This window comes from Accipiter gentilis, chromosome 8 (genome assembly GCF_929443795.1).
Source record: "Accipiter gentilis chromosome 8, bAccGen1.1, whole genome shotgun sequence".
NCBI classification, from domain to species: Eukaryota; Metazoa; Chordata; class Aves; order Accipitriformes; family Accipitridae; genus Astur; species Astur gentilis.
Window position 1 is genome coordinate 12,754,684 of NC_064887.1, and position 19,417 is coordinate 12,774,100.

General features: G+C 51.4%; 1 protein-coding gene across 14 annotated transcripts in view; it reads right to left on the bottom strand.

Moving 5' to 3' along the window:
- Window positions 1-19,417, bottom strand: part of PTPRF (protein tyrosine phosphatase receptor type F) — a 393,280-nt gene that overhangs the window by 23,633 nt on the left and 350,230 nt on the right. For 9 of the 14 annotated variants that reach the window (XM_049807800.1, XM_049807792.1, XM_049807789.1 and 6 more), the window contains 6 exons: window positions 19,183-19,273; window positions 15,933-16,145; window positions 12,700-12,854; window positions 9,365-9,480; window positions 6,488-6,520; window positions 3,380-3,477 (listed from right to left, as the gene is read on the bottom strand). In XM_049807800.1, the coding sequence (XP_049663757.1) occupies window positions 3,380-3,477; window positions 6,488-6,520; window positions 9,365-9,480; window positions 12,700-12,854; window positions 15,933-16,145; window positions 19,183-19,273 (706 nt within the window). The remainder of the gene's footprint in view (window positions 1-3,379; window positions 3,478-6,487; window positions 6,521-9,364; window positions 9,481-12,699; window positions 12,855-15,932; window positions 16,146-19,182; window positions 19,274-19,417) is intronic. The other 5 variants (XM_049807801.1, XM_049807797.1, XM_049807794.1 and 2 more) reach the window with 1 other exon arrangement.

The window sequence follows — 19,417 nt, forward strand, 5'->3', positions numbered from 1 at the left end:
AAATAATTAAGGGGCTCAGCCTCCCTTCTACTTATTTAATTCCATTAATCCCATGCTGTAAATTCACTGTGGCTCTTACTGTACACTAAAAATGAAATACTCTCCTGATGTGGCCGGGCCAGGAGCTGCTGCCAGACCCTTGCACTCTGCACCCCCAGCTCTACTGCATGCTTGGGAAGAGTGTGGTGGGGCTCTGCTATGCCCTGTGCCAGAGCAGCCGGCCGCAGAGTTAACTAACTGTGCCTGAACCCAGCTCAGCTCCCAGGACCTGCAGTTCAACCTCTCCTGTCACACCAGGTGTACCAACAGGTCTAGTTGGGATTGCTCCCTGCCCGCTGGGGGCAAGGGCTAACCTGCAGCTCGAGAGCCTGTTCTCACTGCAGCCAGTGCACGGCTCGCTCTGCGCTGGCTTTGCCGCATGGGCTGCTTGGCCACGCGTGCTGGCAAACTGGTATGAGCAATATTATTTGTTCTCTGACCTGTGGGAAGTGAGGCCAGACGGCTCTGAGAAATCTCTGCCACCCTCCCTGCTCCCTTCCCAGGGGTGCAGGGAGGTGCTGACAGGTCTTGTTTTGTGTCACCTATGTCTAGGTTAACCTGCTATTGCTTGTACAGCCAAAGCAAGCTCTGGGCAGCTGCCCTCAGTGGCTAAAAGTGCTGCTAAATATTTGCTCTCTGTCTGAGGTGCCACCGCTCCTGGAACGTGAGCCATCTACAACCAGCCCTGCACCACACGGAGATGTTAGGCTGCTCAGCTGCTCTGCAAAAACACTTAAAATGCAACTATTTCAAAGCACAATCAAACAGCAAATGGGCCTTGGGGGTTCACCTGCGATGCCTTCATCCCTCGGCTCTCCCTGCTCAGCTGTGCTATACCCAGTCCCGTAGCACTATCATGCCACAGGGAAACAGGGTCAGGGCCTTCATCTTTCGGCGTGCTGGGTCACCACTCAGCTCTGCGTAGGTCTCGGGGTCACACAGTCCCAGGCTGAGCGCCGGGACTCTATCATCACTCACAGACTGCAATTGCACAGAATTTGCTAAGGTGCGGTTCCCTGCCTCTCGGGCTCCCGCAGGGGCTGCACAGTCTGCTCCTTTCCCACCTCCACCATTTCCGCATCCACTCCGCGGATTCCCTTACTCAGCAGCACATGCCGTGCTCATCCTGCCCTCCAGGCCTCCCATCGCCGGTGCCAAAGGGAGCTGTTGCCCTGCCAAACCCATGCACACAGGGACCAGGATGAGAGCAGACCCATTGCCGCAGTAATCCTGCACAGGCAGCTGCTGTTCTCTGCAAACTCAGTCCAGGATTTTTCTCACTGGCATTTCAAATGGGAAATGACTGTACTGATCCCCACATGTCAACAAGGGGCAACCCCTTCTGCTTTGGGGTCCATCCTAGTGTCAAACACCGTATGAGCCCGTCAAGTTCAGTAATTTCTAGCTGATAAGGAGTCAAACACAGCAGAATCCAGGGGAAAAAAATTACGTGCAACAATCAGCTACTTAATAGCTGCTTCAACATGAAAAGTACAACTGATTGGTGCTCTCAACCAGCCATGATATTCTAAAGAAAGAGAAACGAGAAGAGAGGCTCATGAAAACAGCTAAGAGAATTTACTTAATGCTCGTTTTTTCCAAAACGGTTCCCACAGCTCAGTATTCGGCTGCAGGCTCCAACTGGCACAGGCCTAGTGTGAGGATGGGAGTGCACAGACACTGGATCCTGCTGAATCCCCACCGCACAGCAGAGGCACAGTCTGCCTGTAGCACAGTGGACAGCCCTGCTTAACATTTCAGCTGGACTTGTAAGAAAAGCCCAAGGCAGACAGATATGACTGCATACCTTGGCACCACTGGCAGGACATACACGAACACAGAGGTAACTGCAGGGGAAGCACATTATTCCTCTAAACATTTCCCAAGTTGCAATGTAATGCTGTAGCTGGAGAAAGCTCAGCTCCTCTCTGGTCTAGACAGCAGTATGCAGGGGGATGGCAAAGCTCTCCACTTGGCATCCTGAAGCAAAAAGGAGCTCTGCGCCTTCCTCAGATACAGGCAGCACACCCTTTGAACTAGCTGGAATTTGTCCCTTACCTTCTCAACATAGAGATCTGCTTTGCCTTTCCTGGCATATATAATCCTACCTTATGGGCAAATGTTCTGATCTCATCTCATAAATCAGTTTAGGTATGCTGCAGGAAGGGGAGGCCACAGGCACAGGCAGATAACAATTCAAACAGAAGCGATAACACATGCAAAGGACACTTCCAAAATTTATTCCCTCTTTAATACTAGTGGGGGGTTTATTTACAAGTCCCCTGCAGCTCAAGAGGGTCCTGCATGTAAGCACAGGAAAACATAATCCTGCCATTGCTGCTCTCGTGGCTGCAGAGGAACTTTCCCTGACTTTACACGTTTTCAACCTAATCATCCAGCCCAGAGAGTGGTGAGAAAGGAAAAGCAGCCCTCGCGCAGGTCAGCCCCTCGCCCTCCACGTGTGCACCTCCTCGGCAAGTTGTCCTCAGGGGAGGACAGGAATGGAGGGAGTTGGGCTGGGAGAGGTGCAGTACAAGATGGGGGGGCGGTGGGGGTCACCAAACGCCCAGTGCATGCCTGTGTGTGTGAGCAAAGGCGGCATCGGTGGTGGGTGCGGACAGTACCTGTCTGGGGCTCCACCAGAGATACGGAGAAGGGCGGGAGTGTCATTCAGCAGTGCAGGGGAGTTTGCAGCTCAGGGTTGCAGGGCACAGGCAGAGAGAGCTCCATGCAGGGAGGGGAGCTGGGATTGCTCCAGGGCAGTGGGACATTAGCAGAGTTTCTGGTGGCAGAGATGCTGAACGGTACAGGCTAATGCCAGCACAGTCCAGCAGTGTGCAGGGGGAGATTAGATGAGGAATGCAGGAATGAAAACTCAAATGTGTGTTTGTCAGCAGCAGAGGATGGTGCAGAAAACAAAGCTCTGAATACAGATGGAAGTGAAGGGGCACAGGATGCTATGGACTGAAATACCTCAGACAGCCTGCAGAGAGGGCAGCCCTCAAGGAGCAGAAGAACAAAGTAAACAGAGACAGCCCAGGTGGGTAGACACGAGCTCCCATTCACTCCTAAGACCATAACCATGGAGGGAGCATGGCAGGCTGCTGCGCGTTCAGCTTGCAAGGCCTTTTCCCTGTACAAACCATGCTTCAACTGCTCAAGGCGAGTTCCCACTGCTCTGGGGCTGGCAGGGAGAGCTGGCAGGCTCCCAGGCCTGGCTCGGAGCCCACACAGGCGATGCCGGTGCGGGGGAGGCACAGCTCAGCTTTCAAGCCCTCTCCGCTGGGGGTCCTGGCCAGCATCACTTTGCCCCCATCGCCCAGCACACTCTCACGCTCACCTCATACTCCTGGGAGAACTTCAGCCCATCGTTGGCCTTCAGCCTATCGATGTTGTCGGCGAGGTCCGTCACAGGGATGGGGGGGTGGTCACGCATGCCTGCAAGCAAGACAAGGAGGTAGGAGGGAGAGGAAAACGGTTACGGCTCTGCATGGCCAAGGAAGGCTCAACAACAGCATGTGAACAGCAAACCCGAAAGGTGGGTGCAAGGCGGACACGTGTGACTATGTGAAGCGCTGGGCAGGATGGATGGGAAGTCGGCGAGATCACACGGCATGCTGCACGCACTCTCAGAGCACATGGTTCAGTGAAACAAAACAGAAAGGTGATGTGCAGAATGTGCATGACCAGGTGAGCATGCTCGGACAGTACAGCCACCGGGCACACAGAGCAGGCCACGCAGCGGGCTGGGGCTCGGGCAAGCCCCCGGCAGGAACGGGCCGAGGATACGCTGTCAATGCACTTCCCGGGCTCCTGCATAGGCTGAAGTTGAACACACTGATTCTCTGGCGCTCTCACCGCCAAGGGCTGAGGCTGATCCTCTTGCTTACCCCTAACAATGGCATTAGCCAAAATGGAACTTGCCCAGACGTGCACCAGGGGAAACCTCCGTAGTGTATGTGCACAGCTTTTTGGGGTAGGCAGATGCTGCCCCAGCCCCTGGGGAGCTAAAGAAAGATGGGAAGGGCCCCACAGAGGACCAGCTGCTCCCCTGGTTGGAGACTGCACAACTTGCCAAGAGCTGAGGAGCAGCTCTGCCCACAGCTGCATAACTCAGTGCTTTTCAATGGCGCTCTGGAGGCAGAGGCAGAGCCAGCTCCGAGGCCCAAAATCCAAGCTCCACTGGGTGGCTCGTGCAAGGCACCATGTTCAGTGATGTGCCCTACAGCAGTTTCCAGGAGGCTGCTGCGAGCTGGGATGCAGCTCAAGCCATGGCAGGTCTTGCCCTGTCTAAAGCAGGGATGCACAGTATGGATCATCCTGGGCACAGCCCAAGCCCTGCTCAGGGCAGAGGCCCGCAGGAGGGGATCCCACAGGTCCCACACAGGGGACAGGTACTGAGGGGGTATGCATGTGGGATCGGGAGGAGCCCTACTGGGGCCCTGGGATTCAAGGCTCAACCATTGCAACCTCTTTCTCTGAAGCCGAGATGGCAAATTGGCAGGAACGTGGCTGTGAAACATCTCATCCAAAGCCTGGCTCATCCAAATCCCAAGGTTCGTGGCTCCATCAGCTGCTCTGTGGGTTTCCCAGAAACCCCACGTGGATAATAATGGTTATTAATAGGCTGAAGCTGTTGATTCACACCCAGGGAGACAGACTGGAGCATGGCCAGGAGCTTCTCAATCGCTCAGGAGCCTGAACACTGCCGCTGATGGCAGTGATGGGCCGCTGAGGCGATGGAGCAGTCCCCAGGCTGAGTATGTGCATTTTACACAGCGGTGACAAGCCACTAGGTGATAACATGGAAGTGTTACACCGCAGCCGCTGCACAGCAGGGCTCCTCACACCTCTGCCAAAAGCATCTGACATCGCTGCGTATAGGCAAGACCCAATCCAACACACACTTGTCCTTCTATCACTTGACAGCGCAGAGCTATCCACAGATGGCCTGAGAGCACACAGACAGACGGAGAAGGAAAGATCCCTCTTCTGCCTTGTGCTGAGGTCCTCCTGCAAATGGTCCTCTGTTTGCCACTTCACTCATCAGGATCCCCAAGGTAGTTGAGCAGGCCCACAAAGATGATGCTTTGATTTCTGCACAATTTGCTTATTGGTGCCAGAGCCAGACCTCCAGAGGCTGTGGCTCAGGAGCAGCCTTTGCAGTGCAGAGCCGTTACTGATAAGCAATTGAATGAGGAGAACAGTGTGGCACCAAGGCAGAAGTGTGGGGCTGGAAGAAGAGGCTGGAACATTGCCATGGTATGTGCTTATCCCAGCATGGTTATGTATGAAGTACAGCAGAGCCATGGACCACAGCAGAGCTGCAGACACTCATCTCCGCTGAGAAATACAAGGGGTCTCTCCAAACTTCAGTTTTGCTGGCCAAAGGAGTGTTGCAGCAACAAAGCAGCTGCAAGAGCAGATGGGGAGAAAGAGGTGGTTGGTATTCCATTATGGTGAACCTAGAACAACTGCCACTAACCGTGTAGGGCAAGACAGAGGAGATTTGTACACACTACCAGGACTTCTACATGCTCTTCCAATGACTCTGGCAAGAGGACAGTGAGCTCTCCGCCAGGCTAGAAGGGTTTAGAGGTCTCACAATGCCTGCAGGGCCGCAGACTGCAAAGCCCTTGGCTCTGCTCCTGGGCAAAGCATCTGCCCTATGTACTTCTTCCATTCCTGTGCGCACACGCAGATGCCTTGTACATCAAGCAGCAGGGAGGACATGCTTTTATGGTTGAGAGTGAACGTGAAGCTCACAAGACAAGAGATAAAGGGGCAGTTACACCTGTAGTCCTGGTCCTACTCCATCCAACCTGCTAGAGCAGTAAAGTCCCTATGCTCTGTGCCTGGGACTCTGGTGCCAACACTGCCAAACCGACCAACTGCACGGCAGCTCAGAGAAGAGATCGGCACCCCTTGGCATCTGTTCTGCCTAACTCTATGGCACACGCAACCCAGCCTAGGGAAGCCGGTTTGCCTGAGGTAGGAGGAGAGTGTGTTCAACCACCGGGCTGCAAAGCACCCTTCAATTTGTCCATTAGGGTTTTTTAGCTGGCCACCTCCTCCAGAATGGCCAAGGTTATCTGTCTCCACGCAGAGCCAGCTGCAGGCCTGGTGCCACAGCAGAGCCTGGCATGCCACTGCGAAGGAGCTGGAGGCCTGGGAGCAGGCGAAGGGCTGCCGCAGGAACGTCCTGGCAGCCCAGCACCCAGGGCCTTCCCTTCTGCACTGTGCTGCGGTGAGCTGCTGTAGTGCTGTGCAGATGGTACCCGAGCTTGGCCCCACACATCATGTCAGAAAGTGAAATCACTGCCGTTCTACAGTCTGCTGTGAGTGAGGGTGACCTTCATGACATTGAAACAAAAATTACAGAGACAAGAAAGAAAGGGAAAGAAAAAGCAAAAGGTGTCAAAAGATAAATACAGGAGTTAAAACTAACTTGAGATATTCGGGCAACTGGGGACACTGGCACCTGCAAAGAAAAGAAACGGGGCAAGAACAGAAATCCCATTAGCCTTTAGTCATCATCGCAGAGGTTCAGAAATGGAAAGACAAAGAGATGAGGATGCAAAGGAAAACACCATCTGCCACAGGACCGGGAGCCTCCCTCCTGCACAGGACCAGCTACCTGGCCCCAGGGGCTGCTCTGCAGCTGGCCTGTTACACACCGGGCTTTTGGCTCTGGCCAGCACCATCCCCTGACGCTGACAAATGTGTGGAGCTGGAGGTACTCGCAGGGGAGTGAGCGCACAGATACTCATCTGACGCCAAGAGCTACACTTCTCACTGCACACCACTTGGCCCTGTGCCCAAGGGAAGCCAGCAAGGGCAGGTGGATGGCAGGTACAGGGGACATCTGTGCTGCTCGGTGGCCAGGAGGACCACACTCAGCCCCAGCAACCTCTGCTCAGTGCCCCTGAGCCTCCAGCCCGCTCGCAGCTCATCAGCAGCACAAATCAGCCTCATTTCATGGCGTATTGGGACACTGCCTGGTCCCATATCCTCTCAGTGACTTGGCACAGTGGTATGTTAGTACAGAGAGGCTGACAGTGGGGGAAATAACCCTCGTCTGAAGTAAAAACCACAAAAATGAGGAAGCTTAATATTTAATAACGGTAGCCCAATTAATTATGCATTAAACAAGTTTTCCCTGCTCAGCACACTCCAGCAGGGAGACCAGCTACTGAAGCATGCAGGGCCAGCGGCCAACACCTCTTGTCAATGCATCCACGCAGCACTGCCTTGACCTCGGGCAGGTGACAGGGGCAACAGCATGGGCCCACTGGGCTCAGTGGTTTTCATGCCTCCTCATTAATGAGGACAAGCTCATCAGGAGCTGGAACAGTCACTTCTAGCTGCACAACACCCGCTTCCACCCCGCAGAGCCTCACAAGTGATGCTGTGGGGAGGAGGTGCTGTTACTTAGTGGGGGAGCGTTGGCTAGCAGCATCCCAGAGCGCTGCTGCTGTCTCTAATGAACTGGGCACTTTGGGTTGTTTTTCTCTCCCCAGAGAGCTCTGCAAGCTTCCTGAATGAGCCAGTGTCTTTGGTTTATCCTCAGGCACAGGTAGGAAAAGAAATTTCCCGGATCCCTCTTCTCTGATGGCAGCTCTTGATCCTTCCTACAGCTCTAGCAAGGGATGCCCTTGCGGCAAACACCCCCATCTCTTGTTGGAGATGGGAGCAGTGCAAGCCTGACCTGTCACACTTCTCCATCCAATGTGAACCACAAGCATACAGCAAAGTAGGCTCTTGCATCCCTGGGCAGTGGAGACGTCACAGAGGCCTGTCCCCATGCACAGGTGTCCTGGAGCAGCCCTGTTTAACACCTTGCTCCTCCTCAAGAAGCTGCATGCTGTTGCTGACTGTGTGTGACCCCCTCACCTAGTGCTGCTCCCAGTGATCTGCCTGTTGAGATGTTCTTGCTCCAGCGCAGGTGCCTCCCTTGCTCCCCACAGCATTTTCCTCCCATGCTGCAATGCCACACTGGTCTGTGTTGTGGCCAATTAATGGGCCGGGTCTGCTGGCAACTGCCAGGCTGCTGCTGCATCCTACCTGTGAGATCTGTCATCGGTCCTGCCTGGGAGATGCACTAACTATGGATCTGTGACAGCTGCTCTGGCATGGAGGGAGATGTGCTGGTGAAGCTCACCCCAGGTCCGAGCCAGACTGCTGTGAGCCATGACAGGACAGGCTTCTCTTGCCCTCCCTCCCAGACACAGCAGGTTTACATCAGGAAATGGTCCCTTCAAAACTCTCCTGTTAGATGAAAGCTCTTAGATGAATGAGCAGCAGGAGAAAAAGGGAAGTAGGTTACAGACCAGGAGGAGCTGCAAGTTAGAAGAGAACTGTATGTACCTCATTTATTGCTGAACTGCTCCCTCCGTCGCAAAAGACCAAGTGCTCCCCCCACTTCATCTAGGACTTGGGCTCTCTGAAAGGCTCTGAACAAGTTGGGGTGAGCCTGTCTCTGATTGTTACAATGACGGTTACTGTGCTTTCAATGCCATCAGAGACACAGAGACACAAAGCAGCAGCACGAGACCTTTCTGCAGTGCGAAGTACAGTTGCTTCTACGGGCTGGCAAACTAGCTACACCCTGAGGCACTACAGGCCAGTGCAGGCATGACGAGATGCTCTGCAGTGAACAGTTGCATGCAGAAAGCAATGGCTGCTACTGAACTATCATCCTCTGCGCTGAGACCACTGTGACCAGCAGCGCCCTTCACTGGGCCACAACACTGACTGGGGAGCAATGTAGGCTGGTTCTCTTCACCCTTAGCTGAGCAGAACAGGAAAGTCAGCACACCAAAGATCCTGGGACAAAGCTGCTGGCACACCCTCAGCAGTAAGTACAAGGGCTGTCTGTCCTGATCCTTCCAGATGCAGGCCCTGTGGCCAGCACTGCACCAGTGGTGCCCAGCGCTGAATCCCAGCCTGGACCAAGCCAGCGCAGCACCCGGGAGCAATGCAGGTGTGGGCACTTGCGAGCTCTCCCAGCTCTGCGTGGAGGCTCCTCCCGGCTCAGGACAACTGCAGTGAGCTTCACGTAATGTCTGACACACACCACACAATAGGCTGTCCCCGTCCAGGTTCCCCAGCCTTGCGTGCCTGCAGTGACAGGATCAGGAAGAAGGATTTGCAAACCAGAGCGTGGACACCTGGATATCCTCGGTCTAAGCCCCCTGTCTGCCATTGTGACTGAGAAGGTGCAGAGCTGCTGCGGGGGGAGGACTGCAACTCCTCCTCTGGCGTCAGTACCTGGCAAGGGGGAACCGGCGGAGGTGGGGTGTAAGGGGGGTTAGCTGCTCCTTACCTGGAGTCTGGTAGTTGAGCCGCCTCATCTCAACTGGGTCAGACGAGTGAGCCAAGAGCGAGTCCTTCAGGCCGATGGAGTGCTCATCCTTGGAAGAGGGGGAGTGTGCCCTTTTCCTATGGACAGGGAGGACAGAGACAAGCAGGTGAGCTCTGGCAGACGCTGGCATGAACCACCGTGGGAAGTAGTCTGGGTCCCTGTGTCCCAGATACCCAGCTCCATCCCAGGCTCCCTGGGGCTCTGGACAAGTCACATCCTCTTCCGTGCCTCCAATTTCCCATCTATGAAACAGGAAGGATCACATATAAGCAATGGCAGAGGTTTGATTAGTGAGGCACTTTGAAATGTGATATTCTGCATATCTATTAGAGAAAAAGCAGAGAGATGCAAGATGTTGTTTCCTCTTACTCTCTCTAGGAACTATTTCCTATAGTGGAAGGATATATTTTTTTTCAAGTATTAGAAATATTTAAATATAGAATGCTGTAATATAATAGTGTAAAGGCTCTTCAGGGTGTGTTTTATTGGACCATTAATACATGTCTTGAATGGTTGAAGGCACCCAAGGCGTGTATTAATGGAACAATAAAATACACTGTTGTCTCTTCATGCTATATTTATGCCTAGAGCAATGCCACCACCTCAGGCTCTTGCTGGAATTCACAGGCAAAGCAGGGACAGATCCAATCAAAAAGTGGACAAGTGAATATTAAGGAAAATCTAATACTGCAAGAAGGATTTCCAACAATTCTTTAAGTCCCACTTCTTGCTCTATTTTACAAATACAGTGGATATACCCACGCAGTAGAGAGGGATTTTGGGCAGGAGCAGGACAGCAGTACTCTATTCTGAGTCCACACTGACTCTGACGCTTTGCCAATATGCTGAGTGTGCAGCAATACACAGAGACTTTGCCTTCTGGCTACAGTCCCAAAATGGATTTTGCCTGGTGAACCCCTCTGCTGACCTGATGTTTTCTGGAAGAGAGGGAGCTGCATCTCTGCTAATTTGCATGGATGCTACCACATTTACCATCCTGCAAATTGCAACAGTCAGTCTCTGTTTTCTACCCACTTGTGAGGCATTTCAAAGCACTCTGAAGGGCTGCCACGTTCTCCACAGAGGCAGCTGCATCTCTGGACGGTGGTGACCCTGAGCCACACATGAACAGAAGTGCTCCGCACAGGCACAGGGCACTATCACTTCCATGGGGAGCTGTGCATGCTGGGCTGGCGCTAGTGAGAAGCAATTATGGAAAATTTAGTGCATAAATCACAAGTGAAACCTGCATTCCCTCTGTGGCCTGGACTGTGAGCAAGCTCCATCTGCAGCCTGTAGCTGCATCAAACACTGGAGTCGTTCAATGGAGAGGACCAGCTTGTGAGTCTTACACTACTCTGAGTCATCTCAACATCTCAGAAGCCTTCTAGCTGCCTGGACTGAGACAAAAGAGCTGAAGGACTGAGAGCATTGATAGAGAGAAAGGAAAATACATGGCAAACAAATAAAGCAGTGTTTCTCCTATCAGGAGCACAGCAGGATGCGCCATGTGCTACTGTGTACCAGTCCCTGAGCCCTTGAGCAACATGGTCCAGCTTTCCTGGGGAATGGGCACAGCACATAATTAACGTTTGTCTCTCTCATTAGCCTAGTCTAGGCAACTGCTAAACAAACCTCCAGACCCCAAGCTATCCCCTGCTACTCAGCTTCAATTCATTCCCATTGTAGATTTTACACTGTGAATATGCTGCACAGACACCTTTGGGAGAAAATGCCTCCGAAGAGAACCTGGACAGCCAAAAACTGTAGGATAACACAGCATCACTCTGAGCACGCAGGTGGTGCTGGAAGGGGATATGCTGCTGCTGCATGGGCTAGGATGCAGCAGGGACATGAACGTCAGGTTCTGAGCACAGTGGGCTGATGCTGCTTCCTGGTGCTCCCCCCACACCAGACTCTGGGACAAAGCAAAGCTGAGCGAAGCTGGGCACAGCATCTATGGGGCCCAGGTACAGAAATCCCCCCGGGGCCACTTTCTCTCCTTAAAGACCAGTAAACACTTTGTTTCCTACAATTGCCTGGTATTCCCTCAAAGCTTCCTCACCACAGACTGCAAGAATGCACCTGCATTCTTGATGGAACAGCTCTCAGTCTGAAGTGACTGAGAAAACAAAGAAACCCCTGTAACTGCTGGTGTTGTCGGTTTTTTTTGATTTTTAGTGTAATTGCAAACACAGTCTGGGAAGTCTTTATGTTGGAACTGTCTCCCTAAGAGCTGTGAGAGGCTGACAATTGCTAGGAGGCTGATACCTTTGAGAAAACAAAGTCTTTGTAAACCCCTAGGGCTGGCATGCTCCATGCTCCCAAAAACAAAGATGCCCCTTAGAAGCTTCAGGCTTGATTTTTAAAAACAGAAATAGACTTGAAATTTTAGCAAAACAAGAAGATAAAATGGATTCATACCTTTCTTGCTTACTAGATCCAGGGAAAAGCAGAAACAGAAGAAAGGAGATGATCACTGACACAGAAAGGCACTGACTGCACATGCACAGCAGAGCTCCATTTAATCAGACAACAAAGCTAGCTCCCTTCCCCGAGCTACAGATACATATGTAAATAGAGAGTCCAGGAGGAGCAGAACCTTGGAGCTGAGCTGATAGAGAATGACCTACTGTAATTGAACAGGATACCTGAACACATGCAAATGCAACCTGCTCCTCAGGAGGACTAACAATCATCTCGCACTACAGTTCCAGCTCTAGCAGGTCTGCTCTGCTACGCAAAAGCAGGTGGTTGCTTCAGCAGGGAGCACAGAGTGTGGATGGTCCTGATCTAGTAGCCAGGACTGAGAGGCCTCAAGAAGAGAGCTCCTACTCTGATTTCAGTCTGTCACAACCATGCCCTGTTCTCACCACCAAGACCATGTTCCTCAGCCAAAATTCACAGTAGTGGGGGCACCTGCCAGAGATCAAGTAAAAAACCACAGCACTAGCGAAGTCCCCAAGGCTGCAAATCCAAGTTGTGAGACCAGAGAGTGGTCAGACTGGCTTTAGGGACAAAGCTGCTCTCCTCTGTCCCACTGCTCACACGTTTCCAGAATCCATAGCAGCTCTGTGTCCTGGGACTGATATTAATTATCATCTGCATACCCAGCCCTTCTGCTCTCTTTATAAAGCAGCCTTATGCTGTGCCAGGTAGAGACCTTCCTCCTTCCCATGACCACCAAGGGCTGTCTATCAGAGCACCCCACATCTGAAGGTTACAAGGAGGGTCTTGAAGGTGCCACCACCTGTAGTGCTCGTGCTATAACTGCTATGTCCCGGACTGGATCTCACCTTTTGAAGAGGAGTATAGCAATGACAATGATGATGATTAATATCACGGCCAGGACAGGTCCCATCACCCACAGCATCTCCGGTTCATCCTGCTGCTTTGCTGAAGCCACTTCCATCACAATCTCATCCGAGTAGGGGCTGGCTGCATATCTCTTCTGAACAGCACCGGCAGAAGAGGGAGAGAAAAGCAAGCATCCATTATGCTAAAGCCACAGCTACATCCCTGAAAAGTCGGGGTCTCCCCTTGCCTCTGGCTAGCATGGAATGGTCATGCTTCTCAAACCCCAGCAGCACACCACGGGATCCTCCCTCCCTCAGCATCAGCGGAGGTCACGCTGTGGAAACAGTCTTTTCCTGGTGTGAAACATTCCCAGTGCCAGCAACTTCCTGGCTGGCAGACCTGGCCTCGAGGTGCCAAACTGGAGCAGCCCAGCTAAAAGCCACTTGCCAGCCCTGGATTCTCTCTGAGCCAAATCACAAGCTTTTGAATCCCAACCAATTGCACAGTGGGGCTGGCTGATGATTCCTAAGTGGTTTATAATACCTGCTGTGCTGATATCAACACATCTCTCCAGGACAGGGCTATATTAGGAAAACCCCTGCTGGGCTAGGCGGTTTTCTTAAAGGAATGAAATGACAGGAGCATTTTCTACCTGATGTCTCAGCCCTGACAAACAAGCCTTGGAAAGGGGCTCATGCTTACAGGTTCTTTTTCAGAGACTTCTGCAACCTGGCAGCCCAGTGATTTATAAACCAAAGGGACAGCTTTCTAGCCCCACCAGCAAGACAGGATTAGCACAGACCCAAACCCTTCCTGCAGAAAAATGACACTGCACCTGGCTTGTTCTGCTGCTGTTGCTAAGACTTATGGAACTGTGTTGTCCCTTCACAGCTCAGCCTCGCTGGGTCAGAAGGGTTAAATACTGCAAAAAGAAATCCTTTCCCCCCTCTTAGGGAGGGCCAGAGCGGTATCAGTTCAGTACCTGTGGCTTTTGAGCAGCACCTGCTGCCTGGCATTAGGGAGCCAGGAACGCTCTGCTCCTGCCATAGAAAGTTTCGGTCACTGAAGAGGTGCCTGGGGATCTATAAATCGCCTGCTTTAAGGCTGAAGTTTAAACATGCACTTCATGCCTGCACGTACGTGAGGAGAAGAAAGGGAAAAATCAAGCGTGCTGGTGTCACACAAATGCACATCTTGATCTTCTCCCACAGGTGCCCATGGAGTACAGAAAATGCTCTTATCTGTGACATCCTTCTGGCAGCACGTGCAGCTGCAGCATCCTAGCTGCTCTCCTCAGGTTTATCAGCGGTCAGATGCCACTGGCTGGAGGGGAAGCATTGGGGGTGGTTGCTGCTTTGTCCGTGAAACCTTTCAGCCCTATGAGACCCTGTTTCAATGACCCTGAAACAGCTGCTGGCTCCCAGTTCAGCTCTGTTCCCACAGAAAGTCTACACAGGATCACTGCAGCCCATTGGTCTGTTCCTACGTCCCCTTGTCCAGTTCAAGCAACAGGGCAGGGAGTCAGCAACAGCTCTGTCTGAGCATGGTGGAGACAAGAAGATGCTATGTCGGTGGTGAGAGGATGGGGCAGAAGGCCTGGGGCTCCCCCTTGTATGGGCAAGCGGCTACTCTGTGAGGAAGGCACAAAGGCTTTGCCTTTGACTACCCAGAAAGGTCAAGCTGCATTAGGTGGGGAGGTGAAGGAGCATGCTGATCTGTGCAGCAAGGTAACGCGTGTGTCCATCTCCAAAGCTTCGTGCGAGAGGCAAAGATTCATATTTTTGCGGACACGCTTTGGGGATGCCTCCTTCCAAGAGAAGACAGAAGCAGAAGAGATCAGAAGGCTGTTATCTCAGTGGCATTTTCAAAGGCAGACTGTGAGGTGCAGGTGCCCCTGCTCTCAGAGATGGTGTTTCAACCACAGTCCCCTTTGCCTTTGAAGAATGGCAACGTTACGCTTGCCTGCTGACACTAGAGACACAGCAAGTAATTTAAGAGGAGCTGAGTGGGGGAGATAGTGCACAGCCTTGGACAGATTGCCTCACGCTTCAAATGAAAATGGATGCAACACAGCGGGGGATGCGGAAAGGTGGTCTTTGGAAGCAGGGTGTAATAAGTCTGCTGGCTGGTGGTTCACTGGAGGGCTGTGGCAGATCTGTGCTAGGGAAGAGATGATGATGATAGTCTGGGATCAACTAGTTAAGGTCATCTGTTCTTGACAGGGATTGCCAGGACAGCACATCCCAAGGCCTCTGCCTTACTTTGCTGTTAATCTGTGCCTCTCCTTCCCTCACCAGCGTGCACATCTTGCCACAAGAACACGTGAGCTGGATGAGTAATGAAGAACTTGACCAGCCCTAATGAGCCATTACAAGCAAACGAGGCTGAGGAAGGAAGCCGCAGCTTGGAAGCCGACCAAAGGATTCTATGCATCTCTATTATTTCCATTACTTACACACTGGCCGCTGCTACTGCCGCCACCACCACTCCTGCCCTCCGTGATTACAGCTGGACACTGATGCACAGGTCTTGCCGTGTTGCTCCCTGCTTATTGCATCAACTACTCCCTTCCCCCTCACGTGCCCAGGCCCCGTGTGCTTGGCAGCACGCTGCCGACAAAGTCACAGCCCATTTGCCTCTAGCAGGAGAGACACAGGAGCAAGAATCTCTATGCAGCGGGCAGGCGTGCAGCTTTGCCCTGCTGACAACCCACTGCGACGGGAGGCAGGTTTGCTTCTCCAGATGTCATCTGGAAGTGAGACTCTGGCCAGAGAAGGGCCTGGGAAGGCAGGTTTGCAGGGGGGGCATCCTGTTCACTGCAGAGCCTCAGCAGCCACTGTGCAGGGTAGGATTTCAAGGGGCTGTTTTCCACAGTCACTTGCTTGAACCAAAGCAGAATGAGAACCTATCCCACCCCGACCATGAGTCAAGCTCTGCTCTGGGCACAGCCCAGCAAGCCAGAACCGAGCTTGTGTAGAACGCGTGTGTTGACACTGCCCTCCACTCTCATCTGTTATGTCAAACATACATGCCATTTCCCTCCAACAACACCATCTATCAAGTCAACTCCCACGGCTGCCTCAGCCTGTTGATACCAGCTATGCAGCCTCACTCTCCTCTCTTCAGAGAAAACTCCACCATACTGGCTTGCAGTAATTGTTCACCCTGCTTGCACTGAGCCCACCTCAGCTCTGCTAGGAAAGGCTGTGCTCCCCCAGTAGAAAGTCCTTACCGTGTCTCCATCCTCCAGTGAGGCCAGCACGAAGCAGCGATAGCTCAGGTCTTGAGACAGGGGCTTGTTGTAGAAACCTTTGTAGTTCTTCTCATCCCCCAGGGTGAAGGTCTCGGGCAGCACATCCACTTGAGCAGCAATGTAGGGCTTGAGTCTGTCTGCTTGACGTCGCTGGCGCCTGCTCTGACTCCCTTGGCTTATGGCCTCCAGCAGCTGGGGACAAATGAGGTGCATCACTATTGCTTCGCCCAGTGTGACACCGCCTTACGCTGTTACCTTACCGGTTGTAGGACTCAGCAGGGTGGAAGGGAAGGGAGGAGAAGATACTGGGTTTGATTTGCACGTGGTGGTGCAAAGAAACCAGAGGGATGCGTTATCCATTTAGCCATTGCTAGGGCACCTGTCTGCAGACCCTCACTGCAAGCACCTCCAGCAGGATCTCAGCTTTGGAAGAGTCCCGAGACCTGGGATGCTGACACGGTGAACATTAGGGCTGAGACAGCCTGGCTGTGCCAGTCACCCCAAGTTAATGTATCCCAGTGGGCTGCAAGGGAACCGGGCCACATTCTGCGGCCCACATATCGGTCCACACAGCAACTCACACTCTCTGCAGACACTGGACATGAATTACAGCTGACACTGATGCATAGAGAAAAAGTGACACTTGCCATGTCTTTCTCTTCTGTCAGTGCCTCGATATCTCATCTGCTGCTGGGTTGCAGGCAGAGCTTTGTGTAAATCACACAGAATGATAACAGATTTCATGGGATGTTCAGAGTAAAAATGGCAAATTTCATAGTCAGCCACAAATTCATGAAAAAGGATATAAACACACAAAAATTCAATTACACTGCTAAGAAAGGCTCTCAGATGTTTAAAGATGTTTTTCTAATGAATAAAAACGAATATCAGGCTTGGAACAGAAATTCTAATTTAAAATAAAGAAGGAGGCATGAAATACATTTCACACACGAATGTATCAGTGCAGCATTGTCAGGGCAGACAGGGAACATCAGTGGGGCTGGGGACAGTGATGTGCACACAAAGCCACACTGCTAAGCTGAGCTCACTCCCTCTGAGGATGAAAACCTGGGTAATCCCCACTCTTTCCCCTCAACAGTCTATCCGTGCCTTCTTATGAATCCTCATGTTGGAGCAATTTAGGAAAGCTACAGCTTGCATTACAATATCACCCCCCAAAAAAAGAGAAAAGAAAGAAAAAAAGGAAGAAAAAAGAAAAAATGGGGGGAAAAAAAAAGAGAGAAAAAAGAAAAAAAAAAAAGGGACAGAGAAATCTCAGTTTCACAAATATCCTTGTAACCACAGGGGGAAAAGGCTGAAAGATAGTCTTTGGACTGTGGAGTTTGCTCCCTACACACATCTCTCGTATCTTGGCTGAAATTACAGCTGAGCTCTTTGGGGCAGAAAGCACAGCTGTATGTGCATCGGCATGAAACCACAGGGCTCCAGTTGTGATTGAGGTTGCTGGATGCTACTGCCACTTACACATGTAACACACACCAAAAGACCGCATCAGAAGAATGCTAGGCTTGCAAAGTTCAGATCCTGAAAAATTAGAAAAGTAATATTGTCTGTGCAAAATTAAATCAGCTGTCTTACGTATGTGCTTTGTGTTACAATCCTTGACTACATGGTCACATACTATCTTTTCCGTAACTCCCCTGCTTTGTTCAATACACAGGACAGACAGTGCTTAATCAAAGAGCAGCTATTCCATATTTTGTTTTCTTCTTTGCATTATGCAGCCTGAGGCCTTGTTTATTGCTTACTATTCAAATCCAGCTCTGAAGACAAAATTAATAATTTCCTTGTGGGCTTTTCTATGGTGCTGATCACTATAATATTACAAGTGCTTCACAAACATTAACGATCTTATCTTCCAAACACCCATATGAGGTGAGATGAAAGTGATTATCCTAATTTTACAGATGGAGAACAGAGACGCAGGCACATTAATGTAAAAAACGTCCACTAATTTTGAATGTCAAACTGAAAAGACATTGGCTTGTTTTGTTTTTAAAGAAAACTTAGCTTATTTTTATAGCACTGCCTGTATCCAACAAAGCTCCTATTGACTTTCTGTGCAGCTGGGGATGCTTAGGCTCTGCAAACGAGGCTCCAGGATGTCAAACTGAGCACTCCGAAAAAACAGAACATGCAAGACATTGGCTGCTAAGGAAAATTTTGTTTGCTCAGGGCTCAGTGAAACAGAGATAGAAACCAGTTCTCTCCATAGCTTTCAACCACCTAAAGCTCAAAACCAAACCATCCTTTCTCATCCTAGTCTTCTGTTTCTTGTGACATCTTCCAACTTCTGCAATGAAATGATGCAGGAGACCTACAGGTGATGGTTCTCCATCACACGATTGTGCTTTATGTGCAGAACAGATCCACCGATACACACCGTGAGCTGGGACCCCAAGGAAAAAACTGTGCAATCATGTAATTAAAGATTAATGATAAGCAAGGGCCGACTTACAGCTTCTAACACTTTATAATTTCTGAGTGCTTCAAGCTTAAAACTTTGTTCTCTTAATGGACCCTTCTGTGTGTAATTTCTTGGAATTTTTCCTTATTGCTTTGGTGGGGGTGCAGTGTGTGGGGAGGAGTGAGCCCACAAACCCCTTGTGTAGGACTCTCCTCAGACTGCGTATGTACCACACTATTGATGTTGAAGGACTGCTGCGAAGAATAAGCTGCATCTTGGGGTAAATGGGCTGGTGAATGCTGAAAGCCTTTCACAAGCAAGTGTGAAGGGAGCTTTGCAGGTTTTTTTAGATACTAGAGTGAACTCTTTATCCAAACTGCGCAGGCTTAAGTCCTATCCAGAGAGGGAAAAGCCTCCTGACAGAACAGCTTAATAAACTGAAGATGATACCTTTCTCTCCTAACTTTTTTTCCAGATCAGTGTGGTTGCTTCAGCTGAAAAAGGCTGCAGAGTGTACAACCCAAGACAGAATCTGTCCTGGTCAGGATGCTCAAGTGTTGTCTCCTTATGGGGCACATTCTGGGAGGTGGCTCCTCCCTTGCTTGATTCCAGCCTCCTTCCTACATGCTGTCAGCAGTCAAGAAAGGCTGAGAGGGCATCGCACGTCCCACAGCCCCCCATCTCTTGATGTATAGCCTGCACCTATGCCGCTGCACCCGTGCTGCTGCCAGGAGGCCTGGGCAAAGCATGCTGGGCCACCTGGGAGCCACTTTCACCACAGCAGCTGCTACAGACTCCTACCTGGTCCAGCTCCATCTCATCAGGTGTCCGCCACCGAGCAGTCGGGCTGCTGGTGCTCTGATCCGCTGGCACAACCACGATGTAGTACCACCTGGGAAGGAAGGAAAGCATAAGTGCTGGACCCTAAGTCATCTCTCTGGCAGGTCACCAAATAACATGTGCCATTTGCCTCCCAAGGACGACCTGCTCCTTTCCCTGCCCTCTAAGCAGCAAAAGGGTTCAGTAAGGAAGAGGC